Consider the following 19325-nt stretch of genomic DNA (forward strand, 5'->3'; position numbering starts at 1 on the left):
GAATCTTTTTAATTCTTCCTTAATTTCCTGGTTGACCCTTTTATCTTTTAGCAAGATGGTCCTTAACCTCCACGTGTTTGAGGTCCTTCCAAACTTCTTGTTGTGATTTAGTTCTAATTTCAAGGCATTATGGTCTGAGAATATGCAGGGGACGATCCCAATCTTTTGGTATTGGTTCAGACCCGATTTGTGACCCAATATGTGGTCTATTCTGGAGAAAGTTCCATGTGCGCTTGAGAAGAATGTGTATTCAGTTGAGTTTGGATGTAAAGTTCTGTAGATATCTGTGAAATCCATCTGGTCCAGTGTATCATTTAAAGCTCTTGTTTCTTTGGAGATGTTGTGCTTAGAAGACCTATCGAGTATAGAAAGAGCTAGATTGAAGTCACCAAGTATAAGTGTATTATTATCTAAGTATTTCTTCACTTTGGTTAATAATTGATTTATATATTTGGCAGCTCCCACATTCGGAGCATATATATTGAGGATTGTTAAGTCCTCTTGTTGAATAGATCCTTTAAGTATGATATAGTGTCCCTCTTCATCTCTCACTACAGTCTTTGGGGTAAATTTTAGTTTATCTGATATAAGGATGGCTACCCCTGCTTTCTTTTGAGGACCATTCGAATGGTAAATGGTTCTCCAACCTTTTATTTTCAGGCTGTAGGTGTCCTTCTGTCTAAAATGAGTCTCTTGTAGACAGCAAATAGATGGGTCCTGCTTTTTTATCCAGTCTGAAACCCTGCGCCTTTTGATGGGGTCATTAAGCCCGTTCACATTCAGAGTTACTATTGAGAGATATGAGTTTAGTGTCATCATGATATCTATTCAGTCCTTGTTTTTGTGGACTGTTCCACTGAACTTCTTCTTAAAGGGGAATTTTAAGAGTCCCCCTTAAAATTTCTTGCAGAGCTGGTTTGGAGGTCACATATTCTTTTAGTTGCTGCCTGTCTTGGAAGCTCTTTATCTCTCCTTCCATTTTGAATGAGAGCCTTGCTGGATAAAGTATTCTTGGTTGCATGTTCTTTTCATTTAGGACCCTGAATATATCCTGCCAGCCCTTTCTGGCCTGCCAGGTCTCTGTGGAGAGGTCTGCTGTTACCCTAATACTCCTCCCCATAAAAGTCAGGGATTTCTTGTCTCTTGCTGCTTTAAGGATCTTCTCTTTATCTTTGGAATTTGCAAGCTTCACTATTAAATGTCGAGGTGTTGAACGGTTTTTTATTGATTTTAGGGGGGGATCTCTCTATTTCCTGGATCTGAATGCCTGTTTCCCTTCCCAGATTAGGAAAGTTTTCAGCTAGAATTTGTTCAAATACATATTCTGGCCCTCTGTCCCTTTCGGCGCCCTCGGGAACCCCAATTAAACGTAGGTTTTTCTTTCTCAGGCTGTCGTTTATTTCCCTTAATCTATCTTCATGGTCTTTTAATTGTTTGTCTCTTTTTTCCTCAGTTTCCCTCTTTGCTATCAACTTGTCTTGTATGTCACTCACTCATTCTTCCACCTCGTTAACCCTCGTCGTTAGGACTTCTAGTTTGGATTGCATCTCATTCAATTGATTTTTAATTTCTGCCTGATTAGCTCTAAATTCTGCAGTCATGAAGTCTCTTGAGTCCTTTATGCTTTTTTCTAGAGCCACCAGTAGCTGTATAATAGTGCTTCTGAATTGGCTTTCTGACATTGAATTGTAATCCAGATTTTGTAACTCTGTGGGAGAGAGGACTGTTTCTGATTCTTTCTTTTGAGGTGAGGTTTTCCTTCTAGTCATTTTGCTCAGTGCAGAGTGGCCAAAAGCAAGTTGTATTGGGAAAAAGAGAAAGAGGAGAGAAAGAAGGAAAGAAAAGAGAAAGAGAAAAAAAAGGGAAGAAAGAAAAAAAATGAAAAAAAAAAGAAGAAAAAGAGAAAGAAAGGAGAAAAAAAGGGGTGGGGGAAGGAAACAAATCAAAAAGCAAAACAAAACAAAACAAAACAAAAAAAAAAAAAAGAACCACGGGGGAGTATCTTCTGATTCTGTGTACTTTAAGTCCCTTGGCTTCCCCTGGACCTTGTCCGTCTCGCTGGTGTTCTGGGGGAGGGGCCTGTTGTGCTGATTTTCAGGTGTTAGCACTTGGGGGAGCTGCTGTGCCCCTGCCTGGTGCAGGGCTCAGTGGGGGTTGTTTACCCCGTGAGGCCCCTGGAGGAACAGCCCCAGTGGCGGGGCCAGCTCTGGAGCCCTGGATTCAGCCCCCGCAGGAACTCCGGAGCTCTCGGTCTGCAGGGCCTGGAGGCTCCGGGCGGGGCCGCTGATCTGCTCAGCTGGGGCAGGAGCGTCCTCGCTGTCCTGGGCCCTTCCGGCCTCTGCCTGTCCCGGGGGAGGCCGGATCCTGGGCTGTGTCCCGGCGCCCTGTGCTCCGGGGCCTGCGCTGGTGGATTCGCGCTCCCGCCCCGCAGCCCCCTCCGCGGAGCCGCCCCCGAGCCCCTCCGAGCTGCTCCGGGTCCCCCGTGCGCGCTGCAGCCCTTAGGGAGCTCGGGGCGCTCTCCCGGGGCGCAGGTGTCTGTCAGTGTCCCCGGGAGCTCGAGGGCATCCCCGCCCTCCTGGGTCCTGCTCCACCTCCCTGGAGCCCCTTTCCCCCGGGAAGGTCGGTGCAGCTCCTGCTCCTCCGGGACGGGGCTCTCCTGTCCTGGGGACACTCGCCCCGGCCTCAGCCCGGCTCCTCGCGGGCCCCTCCCCCTTGGAGGCCTTTTGTTCCTTTATTTCTTTTTCCCCGTCTTCCTACCTTGATAGAAGCGCGAACTCTTCTCACTGTAGCATTCCAGCCGGTCTCTCTTTAAATCTCAGGCCGAATTGATAGATTTTCAGGATAATTTGAAGGTTTTCTAGGTAATTTGGTGGAGACAGGTGATTTGGAGACCCTACTCTTCTGCCGTCTTGCCCCTCCCCTGTTGCCCATGTTATGTCTGTGTTCACATGACACCTTTCTGAGTTTTTAAGGCCTTCCCATGATTCACTGCTTTCATCCCCTAATAAATAATCATTATATTTTGAATTAACTGGAAATAACAGATAGTAAGGTTTTATTTATTTTATAAAATATTTCATTTATTCATTCACAAGAGAATCCGAGAGAGGCAGAGACAGGCAGAAGGAGACGCAGGCACGGGGAGCCCGATGTGGGACTTTATCCTGGGACCCCGGGGTCATGACCTGAGCCAAAGACAGACACTACCACTGAGCCACCCAGGTGCCCTAAAAGGTTTTATTTTATTATTACTATGAATCAGCAGTACCAGAAAGATGTGGTGTAGTAGTTCTGGGCACTTCAGTCTTTGAGTTCCTTAAAAGTTGGAGGTTTTTAAAGTATCAAAAGGAAGGCAGCCTGGGTGGCTCAGCGGTTTAGCGCCGCCTTCAGCCCAGGGTGTGATCCTGGAGACCCGGGATCAAGTCCCACATGGGACTCCCCGCGGGGAGCCTGCTTCTCCCTCTGCCTGTGTCTCTGCCTCTCTCTCTGTCTCTCATGAATAAATAAATAAAATCTTTAAAAAATATATCAAAAGGGGGATCCCTGGGTGGCGCAGCGGTTTAGCGCCTGCCTTTGGCCCAGGGCGCGATCCTGGAGACCCGGGATCGAATCCCACGTCGGGCTCCCTGCATGGAGCCTGCTTCTCCCTCTGCCTGTGTCTCTGCCTCTCTCTCTCTCTCTGTGTGTGTGACTATCATAAATAAATAAAAATTTAAAAAAAAATATATATCAAAAGGATATTGACTCTGGGTCCTGTTATTGCTTTTCTGTTTAGGAGCAGGATAGATGAGGGAGCATACTTTTAAAAGCCCTCTTATAAACATGTTTCTCCTGGTTACTGCTGAGAATGAGTGGCTTGAACATTTGGGTTCTTTTTATAGGGAAGTTTTTCTTTATTGGAGTGAAGGAAGTTAAAATGCCCTGAGAACTGAGGCTGCTTTGTGCAGCACTTAACACACCAGCATGAAGTTGCTCAGGATGCATTTGCTAAGTGATTGAAAAGTCAGCCCTAATCTGCTGCTCGACTCCTTTATTAATAAAAACCAAATGTAATCCTGGCACACAAACTGTAATCTGGAAATGGGTTTTAGAAATCCACTCTACTGAATAAATGGGCTGTGAAAGCCCATCATTATCAAGGTTAAGAAAGTACATTAGATGAGATGGAGTTGGGAGCTGACAGGGAGGGGGAGATGTATTTAACTATTTCAAGATATTGATAGAGAAAAAAAGTTTGCCTCTATGTTTTGATCTTGCCTAATATTTTTACTGACTGCCTAAAGTATCATAATGTCTGGAAATTCTCAAGAGCTGTGAAGGGCTGAGATTCTACTCTAGTTGTAATCTAATACATTAGCCTGCTCTGGCTTTATAGATACTGTCAGAAGACTCAAGACTCCTGGGTCAGAGACAGATAACTCAGATAACTTCATTACTCAGAGAAATAGCAGAGCATCAGAATTTTCTTGTGGCAGTTCACTGAGCCCCAATTCTGCAGACTGCCACAGAAAGGGCCAGGTGACATCTGCATATGCAGTAGGTTGCATGGCAGGAGAGGAACCCTGAGCTCAGGGAGCCCAAAGCCACTACAATGGACAATAAGTAGGCCAGCCATTTGCTCTGCAAGGAACACTCTATCTTCCAAGGCGCTTTCTGACCTTATATACAAACATCCTTGATAGATAGTCCACAACAAAGGGAGTCATTGCCTCTGCTTGTGAGGTGTACAGAAACATGAGAGTCTCATGGAGAAACTGTCTGGAAGGAATATGGTATCCATCCCCAACTTGTGTTCTCTGTTTTCCACTGTTGTCTTTAGGCCACCATCTTAATTGGAATGCAATGGCTCTCACTGCCTCCAGTCTCTGCTCTGAAGTTGGGCTTGGAATTGCCCTGGGTATCTTTATTTTCCTTGAGTCTGAACTGTTAAGGATTCCCAGGGATCATTACAATAAAAAAAAGATGATAAATGGAGTAGGTCTCTGGTAGGAGGAAGTAACTTTTTCTGGGGCCAATAATGACACATGGTTGACCTAGTCACAAGGAGGAGAGAATAAATAGGAGAGGAGAGATACAGTGTGGGAATAAGTGGGAAAATGAAGAATAAGAAAGAGAGAAGAGGTCCAAAGACTCCCACTTTTCCTCCCAATAAAAAGGCTGTGTATTGTGGGGAAGGAGAAATAAAGTGAACAGTTATCTGATAGAGATTAAAAACCACTGTTTATGGTAAGCAGATTGCAAGAGCAGAAAACAAGAGAGAAAGAGGAGAGGAAAAAGAAGAGGAAAATCTACCTGCATTAATTAAAGTTTTTTCTTGAGTATTTCTATCTGCCATTTCCAACAGAATCAAGGACAGTTATTTAGCATCTATTTATGAAAAGTAAAGCAATGAGTCATAGAATACTGGTGAGGCTAAGGCCCCAGAGGAAACTGTGTGGGTAGTTAAGAAATCAAGCTTTCATATATTGAACTAGCAGTGAAAGATAAAGATACTTGAAAAAAGTCCTCTATTTAGTATAGTGAACAATTTAAGGAAACTTAAAGAAAATACATTATGCAAGTAAAAGGTGAATAAGTTTGATGGCTACAACTTACAAAGAAACTTAAATTAATCCAGAATTTTCTATAGGTGAGAATGGGGACTCCGCCAGCACCAGCTGACTGCTTGTGAATGGTTCCTGTATCCACAGGGCATCATCTTGACTGAACTTCTTAATCTTCTCAACATACATCCAAGTAAATCTCTTTAACAGCAGAGGAAACACTGGCATAAAAGATAAACAACTTGCTCATCAGTGGGCCACATCACCTGACTCTGAGCCCAGATTTTGATCCACAATGTTAAACTGTAGTGGAAACAGTAGTGGGAGACCATATAACATGTAGTTGTTTTCCCACTGATTCAAAGAACTGCTCCGTAAAAGGAACTGCAGCAAAGGCAAACAGATGTATGAATGAAGGAAATGTGCACCTCAAATGGGCAGAGATGAGCAGCTTACCTTTGGGATCTTTCTTCCAGAAGGACCTCACTTTGTAAAAGGCAGAGAAAAAGAGATTTCTAAAGAAGCTACCCTTAACAATATTTTGGGGGTTCTTACATTCTAAGGTTTTTTAAGTAGCTGAAATTTCTCATGAAATACAGTGGTGTTTCTTATCATCATTCAAATGATTCGACCTGAAGTACTGGAAATTTGTTGAGTTTGAGGCCTGGCTTTCCTGAAGAATAGCTACCTGGTTTTGTACAAGTCCTAGAATCCATGGAGAGGAATGGGAAGAGAGTTTCAAGTTTTAAACAAATGAAAATAATCATTATTATCATGTAAACAGCATCCCAAATCCATCTTTCTTTTCTAAGGAGACAGGACTGTCCAGAAAAGGAATTCTAGTCAATTTTCTTTTATCTTCAACCTCCAACATCCCACCACTGGTCTTTTTTTTTTTTTTTTTTTTTAGATTTTATTTATTTTATTAATGAGAGATGCAGTGAGAGAGAGAGAGAGAGAGAGAGAGAGGCAGAGGGAGAAGCAGGCTCCATGCAGGGACCCCGACGTGGGACTCCATCCTGGGTCTCCAGGATCAGGCCCTGGACTGAAGGTGGCGCTAAACTGCTGAGCCACCCGGGCTGCCCCCACCACTGGTCTTATCTAGCACACTGCCATTCCTCTTCTCTTTTTCTCCTCCTTCTCCTTCTTCCCTATATCCTCCTGTAGAGTATAAATACTTTTAATCTTATGTAGATATAGTTAAATGATTATCATTCTATTCTGTGTGTTATGTATTGATCCTATAAATATTGGCTGTAACAAAGTGTAAATCTCCCAAGGGCATGGAATCTGTTACTGTGAGCACTGTCTACACAAGTGACAAATAGAAATAGGTGTTGGAAAATACTTTGTGTTACCTTGAAGACAAGTTTGATGGTGATAATAATGGTAACCTTATTCACAGTTTACTAAAAGCAAGGAAAGTGGTAAATTTATTCCCAAAAGCCTCAGAAAAAGATCCTCAGACATAGTCAAAATTATGGAGAGAGAGCAAGAATAGTAAAAAAAAAAAAAAAAAGGAGAATGCCCTAGACTCGCCCCTTTTTACTGTATAGAGAGCATTTCCACTAACACATTACATCATTATGTGAAATTCATCATGCTTTAGGCCAAACTCTCTATTTTCCTTCTCAAAGCAGCCTTCCTGATTAGCATCCCTATTTCAGATTTATTCTTATAGCTTTGTAAGCTCAAAATCCCTGAGTCATTTATTACTGCTGCCTCTTCCATACACTCATATCCAATCAGTAATCAAGTCCTATTGTTTCTGCCTTCAAAATAATTTCCATATCTTTCCCTTTCCGTTACCATGGATACCATTGAATCTCTTTTTTTATTTTTTTTTTGCTTCATGCCTGGACAACTGCAGTAACTTCCTGAATCTCTTGGCTCCAATCTACCCTGCATACAGCTGTTGTGGAATAATTTCTTTTGTCATGTCATATTGCTGTCCAACAGCCTTCAGTGGTTGCTCACTGTTCTTAAAGTCCAAATTCTTTAAAGTAACTTGCAAAGTCTTCCATAGTCTGACCATATGTAAAGGATCACTGCTAATGTACATCATGCTTATATGCAAAATTGAGAAGGCACCCATTTGTGGGTTGCTTGGAGAGTGAAGCAAGCCTTTGTATGAACTCTTAAGGGGTGGTTGCATCCTCAGGGTGCATCCTCTCTGCTGTAGAGTACACAGTGCCCTTGGAGAACAGGGGACCCATAGGTTTTCAGCCCCCAACCACTCAGAGGCCCCTGCCAGTCACAACCTCTAAGGGCATTGGCAGGGTCCTGCAGCCTACTTGTTCAGCCTGCTTCTCTTTGGTCCTAGGCTCAGGCCTCCTCTTAGACAACTTTGTTTTCCTTGAACATGCTGTTCTTGATTTTACCAATGTACCTTGATCATGTTTTTTGCATTTCCTGAAAATACTTCTGCTTCCTCATAGCTGGATAACACCTGCTTGCCCTTCAAAAAGTACCTTCCATGTTACTCCTTTGGGAAGCTTTTTTTTTTTTTTTAAGATTTAATTTATTTATTCATGAGAGACACACAGAGAAAGGCAGAGTCACAGGCTGAGGGAGAAGCAGGCTCCCTGCAGGGACCCCGATGTGGGACTCGATCCCAGGACCCCAGGATCATGTCCTGAGCCGAAGGCAGACACTCAATCATTGAGCCACCCAGGTGTCCCTGAGAAGCTTTTTCTAACTCCACATTTGAAAAAACGGCCTTCTTTGTTCCTATCACACTATGCATACTCATTCATAGTACAAACAGGTCACAAATTTGGTAATTCATAAGTTAGATGGGCCAAAATATGTACTTTTCAATTTTTTGGTAACTAATTTCATCTTCTCTGGAGTTTTCATTTCTGGCAATACTGGAAAACCTTAAACTACCCATTAAGGTAGCTCTGTCTTTTCTAGATAATCAGACACTGCAAATGCTCTAACTTCTCTCTCAAGGGAGTTGATGGAGTCTGAGCAGGATAATATTTGCATGAACTAATGGTATCCAGGAAAGGGGTGATTTACATGTTGTCCTCCTTTGCTTCCTTCTGAGTCTGTGCATCTCTCACCTGGTCTTTGGGAGTCAGGCTCTAATCACATTAAAGCTACTATGGATCGTCAGCTGTTATAATTTGGTTCTGTTCCTCTAGGTTGGGTGCTGCATAGTGACTGCCCCCAAAGAGCTTGGCCATTGCCTACTGTGAATTAGGCCCGATATTGGCTCTTGTTACTGCTTTAGGTCCCCAGTGATTCTGTTCCATTCCCTGCTTGGCCTATCTTTGCCTCTAGCAAATCCACAACCAGCACATAAGGTCCAGATTCCATGAGGCATCCAGAAGTTTCTGGATTCCTTCTAATCATAAAAGTACCATGCCAGATGTGCCATAGCAGAGTCAAGTGTGCCATCCCAGGCTCATCTCTGCAGACATGTCCTCTACTCTGCTGCAAGGCCGGCTTGGACAGCCTGGGAAACAGAACACTGCATTGTCATGGATGCTCTTGATTTCTGCATCAACATATTGAGGGTTTTTGTGACAATATCTATTACTGCAAAATCTACCTATCTCCACACACACCTGGCTGCTGTACTGGGGATATAGTAAGGAGCCCATGATCATTCTCTCCTTTATCTGATCTTCCTTAGGTCTCCCTATCTGACCACTGTTCCTTTAGTCAGAAGTTCTTTCCACTTCCTTCTTATCACGTAAGTGGGTGGCAACTTTCTTTAAATTGTAATCCCTACATTTCTATCTACAGCTTATAATAAAGTTTTATGTGTCAAAGTTTCAAGTTTTGCTCCTACGTTGAAAAGGCAAGCTATTGAACTTTAGGAATACCTTATTTCTGAGCAAACTCTGACTTTCATTACTACAGTTTTGCCATGGGCTTCAAGATCCTCTCTCACAAACCAAAAGCTGAACAGTGGCTCTTTCTTTGCATTCCAGTTAAAGCAACAAAATCCTCCCAGAGGTGACAACGTATCTGGTTCCACATCCCCAGGCAGAAAATAGCACACGCATGGTGGAAAAGATAGATCAGCATCATTTTGGAAGCTTCTGGATTCCCAAGCAACTTGGTCCTACATTGAGTTGGTAAAATTTGCAGACTTGCCAATGGCTCTTCATAAGGGTGAGGACTAGATAAAGGCTGTGTTACTTTAGGCTGCCTTTAAGTGAAAAGCATAATGTCATATTCATGGAGCCGGCCAGGAGCACTACTGATATAGAGAATGACTAGGTATTCAAGGATTAGGATGCTCATTCACAACTAATAAGAACAATATAACAATGATCAATTATTGAGCTCATACTGTTTGGCCAGGCTGTTTGAAGAGCTTTCTATAAATTCATTTAATCTTTACCACAGCACTGTAAGGTAGCTTCTATTATTAATTTCATTTTACAGATAAAGACGTGGAGGTGCAGAAAAGCTAAATGATTTGTCTAAGGTCACACAACTAAAAGTAACAGAGCTAGGATGTGAACCCAGGGAGTGTAGCTGAGAATTACACTTGATAATCTTACTTATGCAATTCAAACATAACATCTGTCCTGAACTCAAACTGTATAATCAAATGGAAGAAGTCTATTTTATACCTCAGGCTTATAGTTTTCAACAAATCTAGAGGAGACTTTATTAACCAAAAGGAGAAAAACTTGCAGATGTGCAAGGAGGATCCAAAAGAAAACCTGCCCCTCCCAATTTTTTTTCTGGGAAAAATGCACTACTCACACAGTCATAGAAAATTTGCTTTCACAATCTAAATGATTTTCAAGTTTTATTTAAAATAAAATTTTCAAATAAAATCTTACAAAGCAGTCTAATAACTAAGGTAGATAAAAATGACAGTACAAAGCATGAAACTGCAATGAGGACTCATGAGTCTGAAGTATTCATTAATCTACCATGTCCCCAAGCCCTCTTTTCACCTGCAGCCATATCACTGAAGAACAGATGGGCTCTCTAGAGCTTTTGACAATTTCATCATACCTCTCTGTGTCCAGGAACTATGTTACATTTTATTACGAAATTTAAAAAGTCCAAGTATTATTAAAAGAAAGGGCTACTTTTCAAAATATAGTTACTCTGAAATTTGCTTTATGGTGAGTTATTTGAACACATATATACACATACACATATGTTAGATAAACAGCGATGAAGATAGCTATTTGCTTATTAGACCAGGTATGCAGACAGTTTTTGTTGGGAAAAAAGAAAGAAAAAACATTGGTTTTCTCTCTTATGATTTGATTTTCATATATTCACCATATACTGATATATTCAATTTTCTGAACAAAAATTTTGGCCTTGTACATTGTCTAATAGGGAGTACTTCAAAACCTAAGCTGTCGATATAGTTTATTACATATGGTTGGCATTTATACGTGGAGTCAGAAAGATTGAGTTTTGAATCTATTTTTTGGGGGGGGGGGGGGACAGGGGAGTGTGTGGGTTTGTGAGCAGAGTGAGGGGCAGAGGGAGAGAGAATCTTAAGCAGGCTGCATGCCCAGGGCAGAGCCTGACTCAGGGCTCTATCTCATGACCCTGAGATCATAACTTGAGCCGGAATAAACAGTCAGACACTTAACCAGCTCATCCATTCAGGTGCCCCTGAGTTTTGAAACTTGATTGCATATCTGTGAATTTGGGGCAAATTACTTGATTCAGTTTTCCCATTTAAAATATGGGATACCTATAGTATTTATATCCCTTAAGAATGTTCTAAGTTAAATGAAGTCACAAAGGTAAAATGCCATAGAACACAGCCCATGGTATTAGTTATTATTATTATTATTATCATTATTATTACCGTTGCTAGGCTGGCAAAAATAATATCTTTGTCTTGCTATCACTTTTCAACTATGGCCAGCTCTCAATGGGCAATGAATGAAAGGACAATTCATTCATGCATGCATGTATGTATTAAAGTATACTTGTTGCACTGCCAGATACTGTGTTTAGGTACTAGGTGTACAAGGTCAATAAGGCCCATCATCTATCCTCAAGGAGTATACATTCTAATGGCGGAGTCAGAGAAGACCACTCTCAATGGGAACTGTGAGGAAGGCAGTGCTATCAATTTACACATGGTGCAATGTTAATGGGTAAAAGGAGGACACTTATATGCAACTGCCATTAGAACAGGTTTTTAAGAGACTAAAATTTGAAGAATGAATTAGTGAATTATGGACAAAAGGAACAACATGTCCAAAGGAATAAAGATAAGGAACAGCTTGACATATTACTGAATTTGTAGTAATTTGGTATGTCCCAAGCAAAAGGTACATAGAGAGAAGATGAACTAGGGAGTATGGCAAGTGCCAGACCTTGTAGGGTGTCACATGCCAAGAGAAAGATTTGATCTTTATCTTGAAAAAAAAAATGAAGACCCATTATAGAAGTTTAATCAAGGGAAGTGATATTATCAGCTTTTCATTTTAGAAAGATCACTGTGCTGTGGAGAATAAATTGTAGTGAAACAAAATGAAGATAGGGTGACCAGTTATGAAATAGCTAAGAAAATAGTTAGGAGACTATTATTATAATCAAGTATGAAGTGAAAGAGCACAAACTAAGGAATGATACTACATATAGATAAAGACAGATTTAAGAGATATTAAACTATCTCTTAAGAAGATAGTGGTAGAATATATTAGGATTGGCTAAGCAATTGGATTGTGGCAAGGGTGGTGAGGGATGAAGCAGAGTATGGACAACACTTTTTTCTTCTACTTTGGGTGACTGAGTTAGAAAGACTGATATTTGTCAAGATAGCAACTGTAAGAAAATGTGCAAATCTGGTAAGGAGAGAATGATTAGATATAGTCACTTGGAAGTCCTTTGGGGTTTCTATGAGTAACTGTCCCCTAAGACATTGCATATGTAGATCTCAAGTTTAGCCAAGAGGTATAAGCCAAAGAATTATGTTTGGAGTCAATAATACACACATAATTAAGAATTGAAACTATGAAAGTAGGTGATATTTTTCAAGGAGAATATATAGAGTAGAAAAGCTAGGGTAATCACAGATCCCTGGAGGACAAAAATTTTAAGAATTAATTAGTGATTGTAGAATCTACAAAGGAGACTGGAAAGAAGCAGCAGGAAAAGTAAGAGGGAAGCAAGATGAGAACTGGGTTACAGAATCCAAAGGAGCAAGTAGTTTCATAAAAAATAAAGTAGCATGGGATCCCTGGGTGGCGCAGCGGTTTAGCACCTGCCTTTGGCCCAGGGCGGGATCCTGGAGACCCAGGATCGAATCCCACATCGGGCTCCTGGTGCGTGGAGCCTGCTTCTCCCTCTGCCTATGTCTCTGCCTCTCTCTCTCTCTCTGTGACTATCATAAATAAATAAAAATTAAAAAAAAATAAAGTAGCCTGGAGCATCAAATGCCAGAGAGGTCAAGGAAGAAAAAACTTTTGGAATATCCATTAGAACCAGGAACTAAAGGAAGTCACTGATACTTTGGGGAGAGGTAGAGTCAATGGAAGAGCAGAAGTAGACATTGAATATCAAATAATGTGGCTGTAAAGAAAGAAGAGGTGGAATTACAGAAAAGAGGACTAGAGTTTGAGGAAGGGTTTTTTTTTTTTTTTAGTAGCTTAAACAACTATTTATTATTTCATATTTATTATACAGATTTGTATATGAGAAGTGTGTCATGATTCATCTGGTCTTCCTCCTTGGGATCTCCCAATACTAAAATAAGATGTCAGGCAGGTCCTTATGTGGACAATCTAAGGAAGAATCTACTTCCAAATTCTTTTAGGTTGTTGGCAGAATTAAGTTCCTTATGGTTATAGCACTTAGGTACCTATTTCCTAACTGAGCCCACCCTCCGGAGGACACTTGAATTCCTGGCCATGTGTGCGCCTCCATCTTCAAAGCCATAGTAAATTGAATCCTTTCATGCTGAAAATGTCTTTGCCTTGTTTTATTGCTACTAGTTTATATTTAAAAATTTTTTTAATTGTGGTAAGACACACATAACACAGAATTTGGCATCTTTTTTTTAAAGATTATTTATTTATTTATTCATAAGAGACCTAGAGAGAGAGAGAGAGAGAGAAAGAGAGAGAGAGAGAAAGGCAGAGACACAGGCAGAGGGAGAAGCAGGCTCCATGCAGGGAGCCTTACCCAGGACGCGATCCAGGGACTCCAGGATCACGCCCTGGGCCAAAGGCAGGGGCTAAACTGTTGAGCCACCTGGGGATCCCCAGTATTTGCCATCTTAACCATTTTTAAGTATACAATTCAGTAGTGGTAAGTATATTCTCACTGTTGTGCAACCAATCTCCAGAACTTTTTTTATCTTGCATAACTGAAACTCTAAACCTTATTAAAAACAGCTCTCCATTTCTCTCAGTCCCTGAAAACCATCATTCTACTTTCTGTTTCTATGAATTTGACTACTCTAGATACCTCACATAAGCAGAATCATACAATATTTGTCTTTTTGTGATGGCTTATTTCACTTAGCATAATATCTTCTAGGTTCATCCATGTTCCAGTATATATGTTAGAATTTCATGGGGGAGGGAATTTTCAAGATGGAAAATGTGAGCAAAAAATGTACAGAGTAGGGCCACAGGAAAGGAACCTGCTTGTTTGTTAAGACTGGAGGAATTCTGCTTAAATCCTACCATCTGAGAGCCATTTATTTGATCCTCAAGATCTTTTTTCTTTAATTTTCTCAGGGAAAGCAAGTATACCTGAATATAAAGTAAGGCTTTAAAAATCCAAGGATTGATTTGTTGCAACTGGTCAAAATCTAGGTCCTCCAAGGAATGAGAAGGCAGGTAGGGACCTGGAAAGGGGAATGAGGAGTTTCAGGAGAGGATGAAGAAGAGGTGAAGGCTGGTGAAAGGGACAAAAGTCAGACTGGTGGTTGGAAGCCATCCTTCTTAAAAATCATACAGAAGTCATATAGATTATCTTAGAATGCAAAGTCACAACCTTACTGAAGAAGATTCTCAATTTCATTTTATTTAGTTTAGGTGGGTATTGATACTATTTATGTTTCAGGAAGACACTGATGACAAAGGGAGAGAGCCAGGAAGAGCCCCCATGGGTAGGAAATCAGACTGAAATGAATATTCTGTGAAGTTTTTCTCAGGGCAGGTCAGCGACAGACACATGGAGAACTGGGAAATATTGTGTTGGAAACCTGGGGTAGCACTTTGCAAAGGGCCCCCCAGGGCCTCATGACACTCTTTATATCCCCAGCTGTGACCCCTCCTCTGACCTCTGTAAACTCAGTTGCCTCCTTGACATCTCTATTAGATGACTAAAAGGGGTCCCCAAGTTAACATGCACAAGTGCACATGGCATTTGCTATCTCTCCCCCAAGCCCATGCCTCTTCTATTCTTTCCCAGTTCTGAAGGTGTCACCAGGATCAACCCAGTTGTTTAGGCAAGGTCCTAGAAATTTTCTTCCTTCCCTCAAGCAATATATCAGCCAATTCTGGCAGTTCTGCCCTGAGAGCCATTTGCCTCTTCCCATCTTCACTGGACTACCCAGAGCAAGCATTGTCTCTCACCTGAGCTATGCAATTGGCCTAGTTTCAGGCATACAACATAGTGATTCAACAATTCTGTACATCACCTGCTGCTCATCATGACAAGTGCGCTCCTTAATCCCCATCACTTCTTTCACCCGTCGTCCCACCCGCCTCCCCTCTGGGGACCCACTAATTTGTTCTCTATAGTTAAGAGTCTGTTTTTTGGTTTGCTTCTCTCCCCCACCCTTTCTTATTTGTTTTGTCTCTTAAATTCAACATATCAGTGGAATCGTATGGTATTTGTCTTGCTCTTGACGGACTTATTTCACTCAGCATACTATACTATCTCCATCCACATTGTTGCAAATGGCAAGATTTCATTCTATTTTATGGCTGAGTAATATCTCATTGTATACACGCCACATCTTCTTTATCCATTCATCTGTCAATGGATACTTGGGCTGTTTCCATAATTTGGCTATTGTAGACAATGCTGCTATAAACATCAGGTACATGCATCCCTTTGAATTAGTATTTTTCTGTATCTTTTGGGTAAATATTCAGTAATGCAACTGCTGGATCATACAGTAGTTCTATTTTTAACTTATTCAGGAATCTCCATACTGTTGTCCAGAGTGGCTGCACCAGTTTGCATCCCACTAACAGTGCAAGAGGGTTACCCTTTTTCCACAGCCTTGCCAACACCTGTTGTTTCTTGTGTTGCTGATTTTAGCCATTCTGACAGGTGTGAGGTGACATTTCACTGTGGTTTTGATTTGCATTTCCCTGCTGATGAGTGATGTTGAGCATCTTCTCACGTGTCTGTGGCCTGACTGGTTTTGCTCTCAATTTTTGCCATGTTAGAGTCAATAATTCAGCCTCAAATCCTTTGATGCCTTCTCACTGCACTTGGGGTGAAATCCAAGTTCTCTACCATGAGCTCTGGACTCTGTTAACCCTTCTGATCTCACCTACTATTTTTCTCTTTCACCACTTTCCAGCTGCTCCTGACTCCTTTATATTTCTCAAACTCTCAAGTTTAGTTCTTAAATCCCACCTGCAACTCTCTTCCCCCAAATCACATCATTTCTGTTTCATTGTCATTCTGATCTCAGCTCAAATGTTACCGCCTTCTGAAAGTTGCCTAAATCTAAAGATAGCTTTCACCTCAGGCCCACTGTGGTACACCAACCTCTTTTGTTTCCTTCATAACGCTTTCACTGTCTAGAAGGGTAATTTTTCTCTGTATGCTTCTCATTAGAGTATAGACCTCAAAGAGAAAAGATCTCATCTATCTTGCTACTGCACTCCCATAATGCAGAACAATGTCTGGTACAAAGTAGGTATTCAGTAAATATGTGTTGACTATGAGTATGTGAATCCTTTCCATTGCTGGTGGATAAAACAGATGGCAAGCAGGGCACCCTGTTTTCAGAACGGATTTCTGCTCTTGGGAAAAGATGAAAGAAGAACATATTATTCAACAAATTAGTAATAACAGTTGTGGATCCTTCCGGTTACAGGGTAAATGTGTTTGAAGGTGAAAACAATGTGATGTTGATGTCTCTTCCTGGCTTTGCAAAGAACAAGGAAGATGAAATCGTGATTTCAAAATGAGTCACTGGAAACAAGTGGGTTTCAAAGAACACACCTTGAAGTTTAAACCAGGTGATACTGAGGGAGGAAGAAAAACATGATAATCTTTTCACCCTTTTAAACTTTTAGCAGATCTGTATAGTTTCATCAGTTAAAATATGTGCACTGAGACACGAGCTATGGCATCCTCAAGGAGTCAGTGTACTGGGTAATCGTGATGGCTGTTTTCCTGAAAGCAAATGGCTGACTTGTAATTGCTGTAACTGTTTGTTTTAAGCATGGAAAATGTTCTGAAATTTTCCCTTAATTAAAGGAGGTGATGGAAAAAACATGGGCTTTAAAGCTGGCTAGACCCGGGCTGAGTCCAAGTTTCGCAACTAAAAAATTCTGTGACATTTGGCACATCACAAGTCTATGCTTCAGGTTCTCTGTGTGTAAGATAGGTCTGAGGGTAGCTCACGAGTGCATTCTGTGGATGAAATGAATCAATGATTACAAAAACGTTCTTATACAAACTAGGAATTTCAGAAACGATGAAGTTTATGAATATTACTTGTGAAATATACTCTTTAAAGATATCAAACCACAATATCACTTTTGAAGGCCTCATTGTCAATGTTATAAATAATTTCTGTAATGTCTTGTTAAAATAGCTGTAGATGTACACAGCATGAAATGTGGGCTGAAATCATGTCAGTACCACTGGCAGCCTTCACATCATGCTTTCCTGAAAAAGACTCTGGTATCAGATTCATTTTACTCATTTGTTTCCCCTTTCATGAAGTTCAAGTGAATGTGGCAAAACTGTGACTTCCAGGGAAGTCTGTTTTGTCCACCTTCCCACAAAATGAATGAGTTCAATAAGGGCTGTTTTCCCACACAGGGGCTTTGGAAGAGCCTCCTTTCTCTCTGGTGACATGCTCTTTGACAGGCTATAAGGCAGTGTTTTCTAAGTTTCTTCCATGAGAAGCTGGACTTAAGAAATGTTCCAGGAAAAAAGGATTCTGTGATGAAATATGTTTGGGAGTTAAATTCACAGGGCACAGTGACATCTTAAGGAAACATCACTAGAAATAACATAAAGCTGGTAAAAAACATTCTGACTTGCTCAAACTAATGTTTGTTATTAGACTATATATTTTTAAACATAACACCTATTAATAAGAAATTTGCTTGCTTCAGAACACATTTGAAAGTAATTCTGCTATAAGAAAATTTATGTTTCTTAACAAAATAATAAAGTAAAATAAATAAATTTAATAGAATAAAACCATCAATACCTTCAGGGTTGTCCCTGGAAGGAGAAACTCCTATAGGGATGAATGAGACATCACTGTGACCCTAATATCTTATCACCTTTTGGAACATTTGGAAATGTAGGGGCACTTTTTTCTTACTATGGTCATACTTGCACATTTATATGGAGAAAAAAAAGCATTCCTTTATTATTTTCTTTTTCTTTTGTATTATAGTTTGGGGATTATGTTGATTTCTTTGTTTATACATGTTGATAGTTATATTATCTCTGAATTTTAGGGTAGCAAGGGAGGGTTATAAAATATTTGTTCTAAAAGAAGATGTTGCTGGTTTGGTGGATGGAACCACTCATTTAGGTGTTTCTTACTTATTTTGACTGTCACCTCCACCCAGGTATGAGGTGTCAGGAGGTCCTCCTTCTTTACATTTTGCCCTAGGCATGGATAAAGCTACTTTCTTCAATTCCTCTCAGGCCTGACTCAGGTTTGAGTAAAAGAAAATAAAAACAAAACAAAACAAAACTCTGTTTTCTGATGAAAGAAGCAGGGAAATAATTATGGAGAGCTGGAAGGATCCTAAATAGGAAGAATCTAAACAATCTGGCCTATAAGATATAATTGCTACAGGGTCTTGCAGGATCTATCCCATCCCATGTGTGCTCCAGAGACAGAGGAATGACTGACCTCAGTCTGTAACTTTCTAGGATCTGGCTCAACTCCATGAGTTGATTATTAGTTTTTAAATGTGTCACTCACGGCACCTGGGTGACTCATTCAGTGAAGCGTCTGCCTTCAGCTCAGGTCTTGATCCCAGGGTCCTGGGATAGAGTCCTACGTGGGGGACTCCCTGCTCCACCCGAAGCCTGCTTCTTCCTTTTCCTCTGCTACTCTTCCTGCTTGTGTTTTTTTTCCCTCTGTCAAATAATCAATAAACTCTTAAAAAAAAAAGTGTCATCCAATAAACACTTTTTTAGAAATCTACATCCTCCAAAGCCCAGGCCAGGAAAGAGATACAGTGGTTTATTTTCCCCCTTGTATTTGTTAGAACTGGGTTCAGTGTTTTGTGGCAGAAAACTCATATATGGTGGCTCAACTTAGAACATTTCATTATTTCATATAAAAACTCTGGAGGTCAGCATTCAGAGTTGGTATAAATTTGTTAGACCCTCTGGCTTCCTCGGGTTTACTTATCTGCTATCCCTTAGAGGCACCATGTGTATTCCAAGAGGTCTACTGAAGCCACAGTTGTTATACCCACATAACAGAAAAAGAACAGAACTGCCGACAGAAAAGAGAAATCATGCTTTCTCCCTTGAAGGACACTTTCTACATTAGTTTGCATCTCATTGGCCAAAAGTTGGCCATATGGTTGGTTACACCTAGCCGCAAAGGTGACTGGGAAGTGTAGTCTTCATTTCAGCAACCCACAG

The 19325-nt window shown here is 40.9% G+C and overlaps 1 protein-coding gene across 13 annotated transcripts in view; it reads left to right on the forward strand.

The window, feature by feature from the left end:
- The window catches only part of FAM76B (family with sequence similarity 76 member B), a 105910-nt gene that overhangs the window by 75134 nt on the left and 11451 nt on the right, over window positions 1-19325 (forward strand). For 9 of the 13 annotated variants that reach the window (XM_049098804.1, XM_049098791.1, XM_049098798.1 and 6 more), the window contains one exon: window positions 9488-9671. The exons of 2 other annotated variants lie outside the window; for them this stretch is intronic. Coding sequence is in view for 1 of the 11 variants with exons in the window: in XM_049098808.1 (XP_048954765.1) it covers window positions 9488-9491 (4 nt within the window). In the remaining 10 variants the exon portion in view is untranslated. Of the gene's footprint in view, window positions 1-5629; window positions 5737-9487; window positions 9672-19325 lie in introns of all 13 variants that reach the window. 2 more of the 13 variants (XM_049098792.1, XM_049098799.1) reach the window with 1 other exon arrangement.

This window comes from Canis lupus, chromosome 21 (genome assembly GCF_003254725.2).
Source record: "Canis lupus dingo isolate Sandy chromosome 21, ASM325472v2, whole genome shotgun sequence".
NCBI lineage: Eukaryota > Metazoa > Chordata > Mammalia > Carnivora > Canidae > Canis > Canis lupus.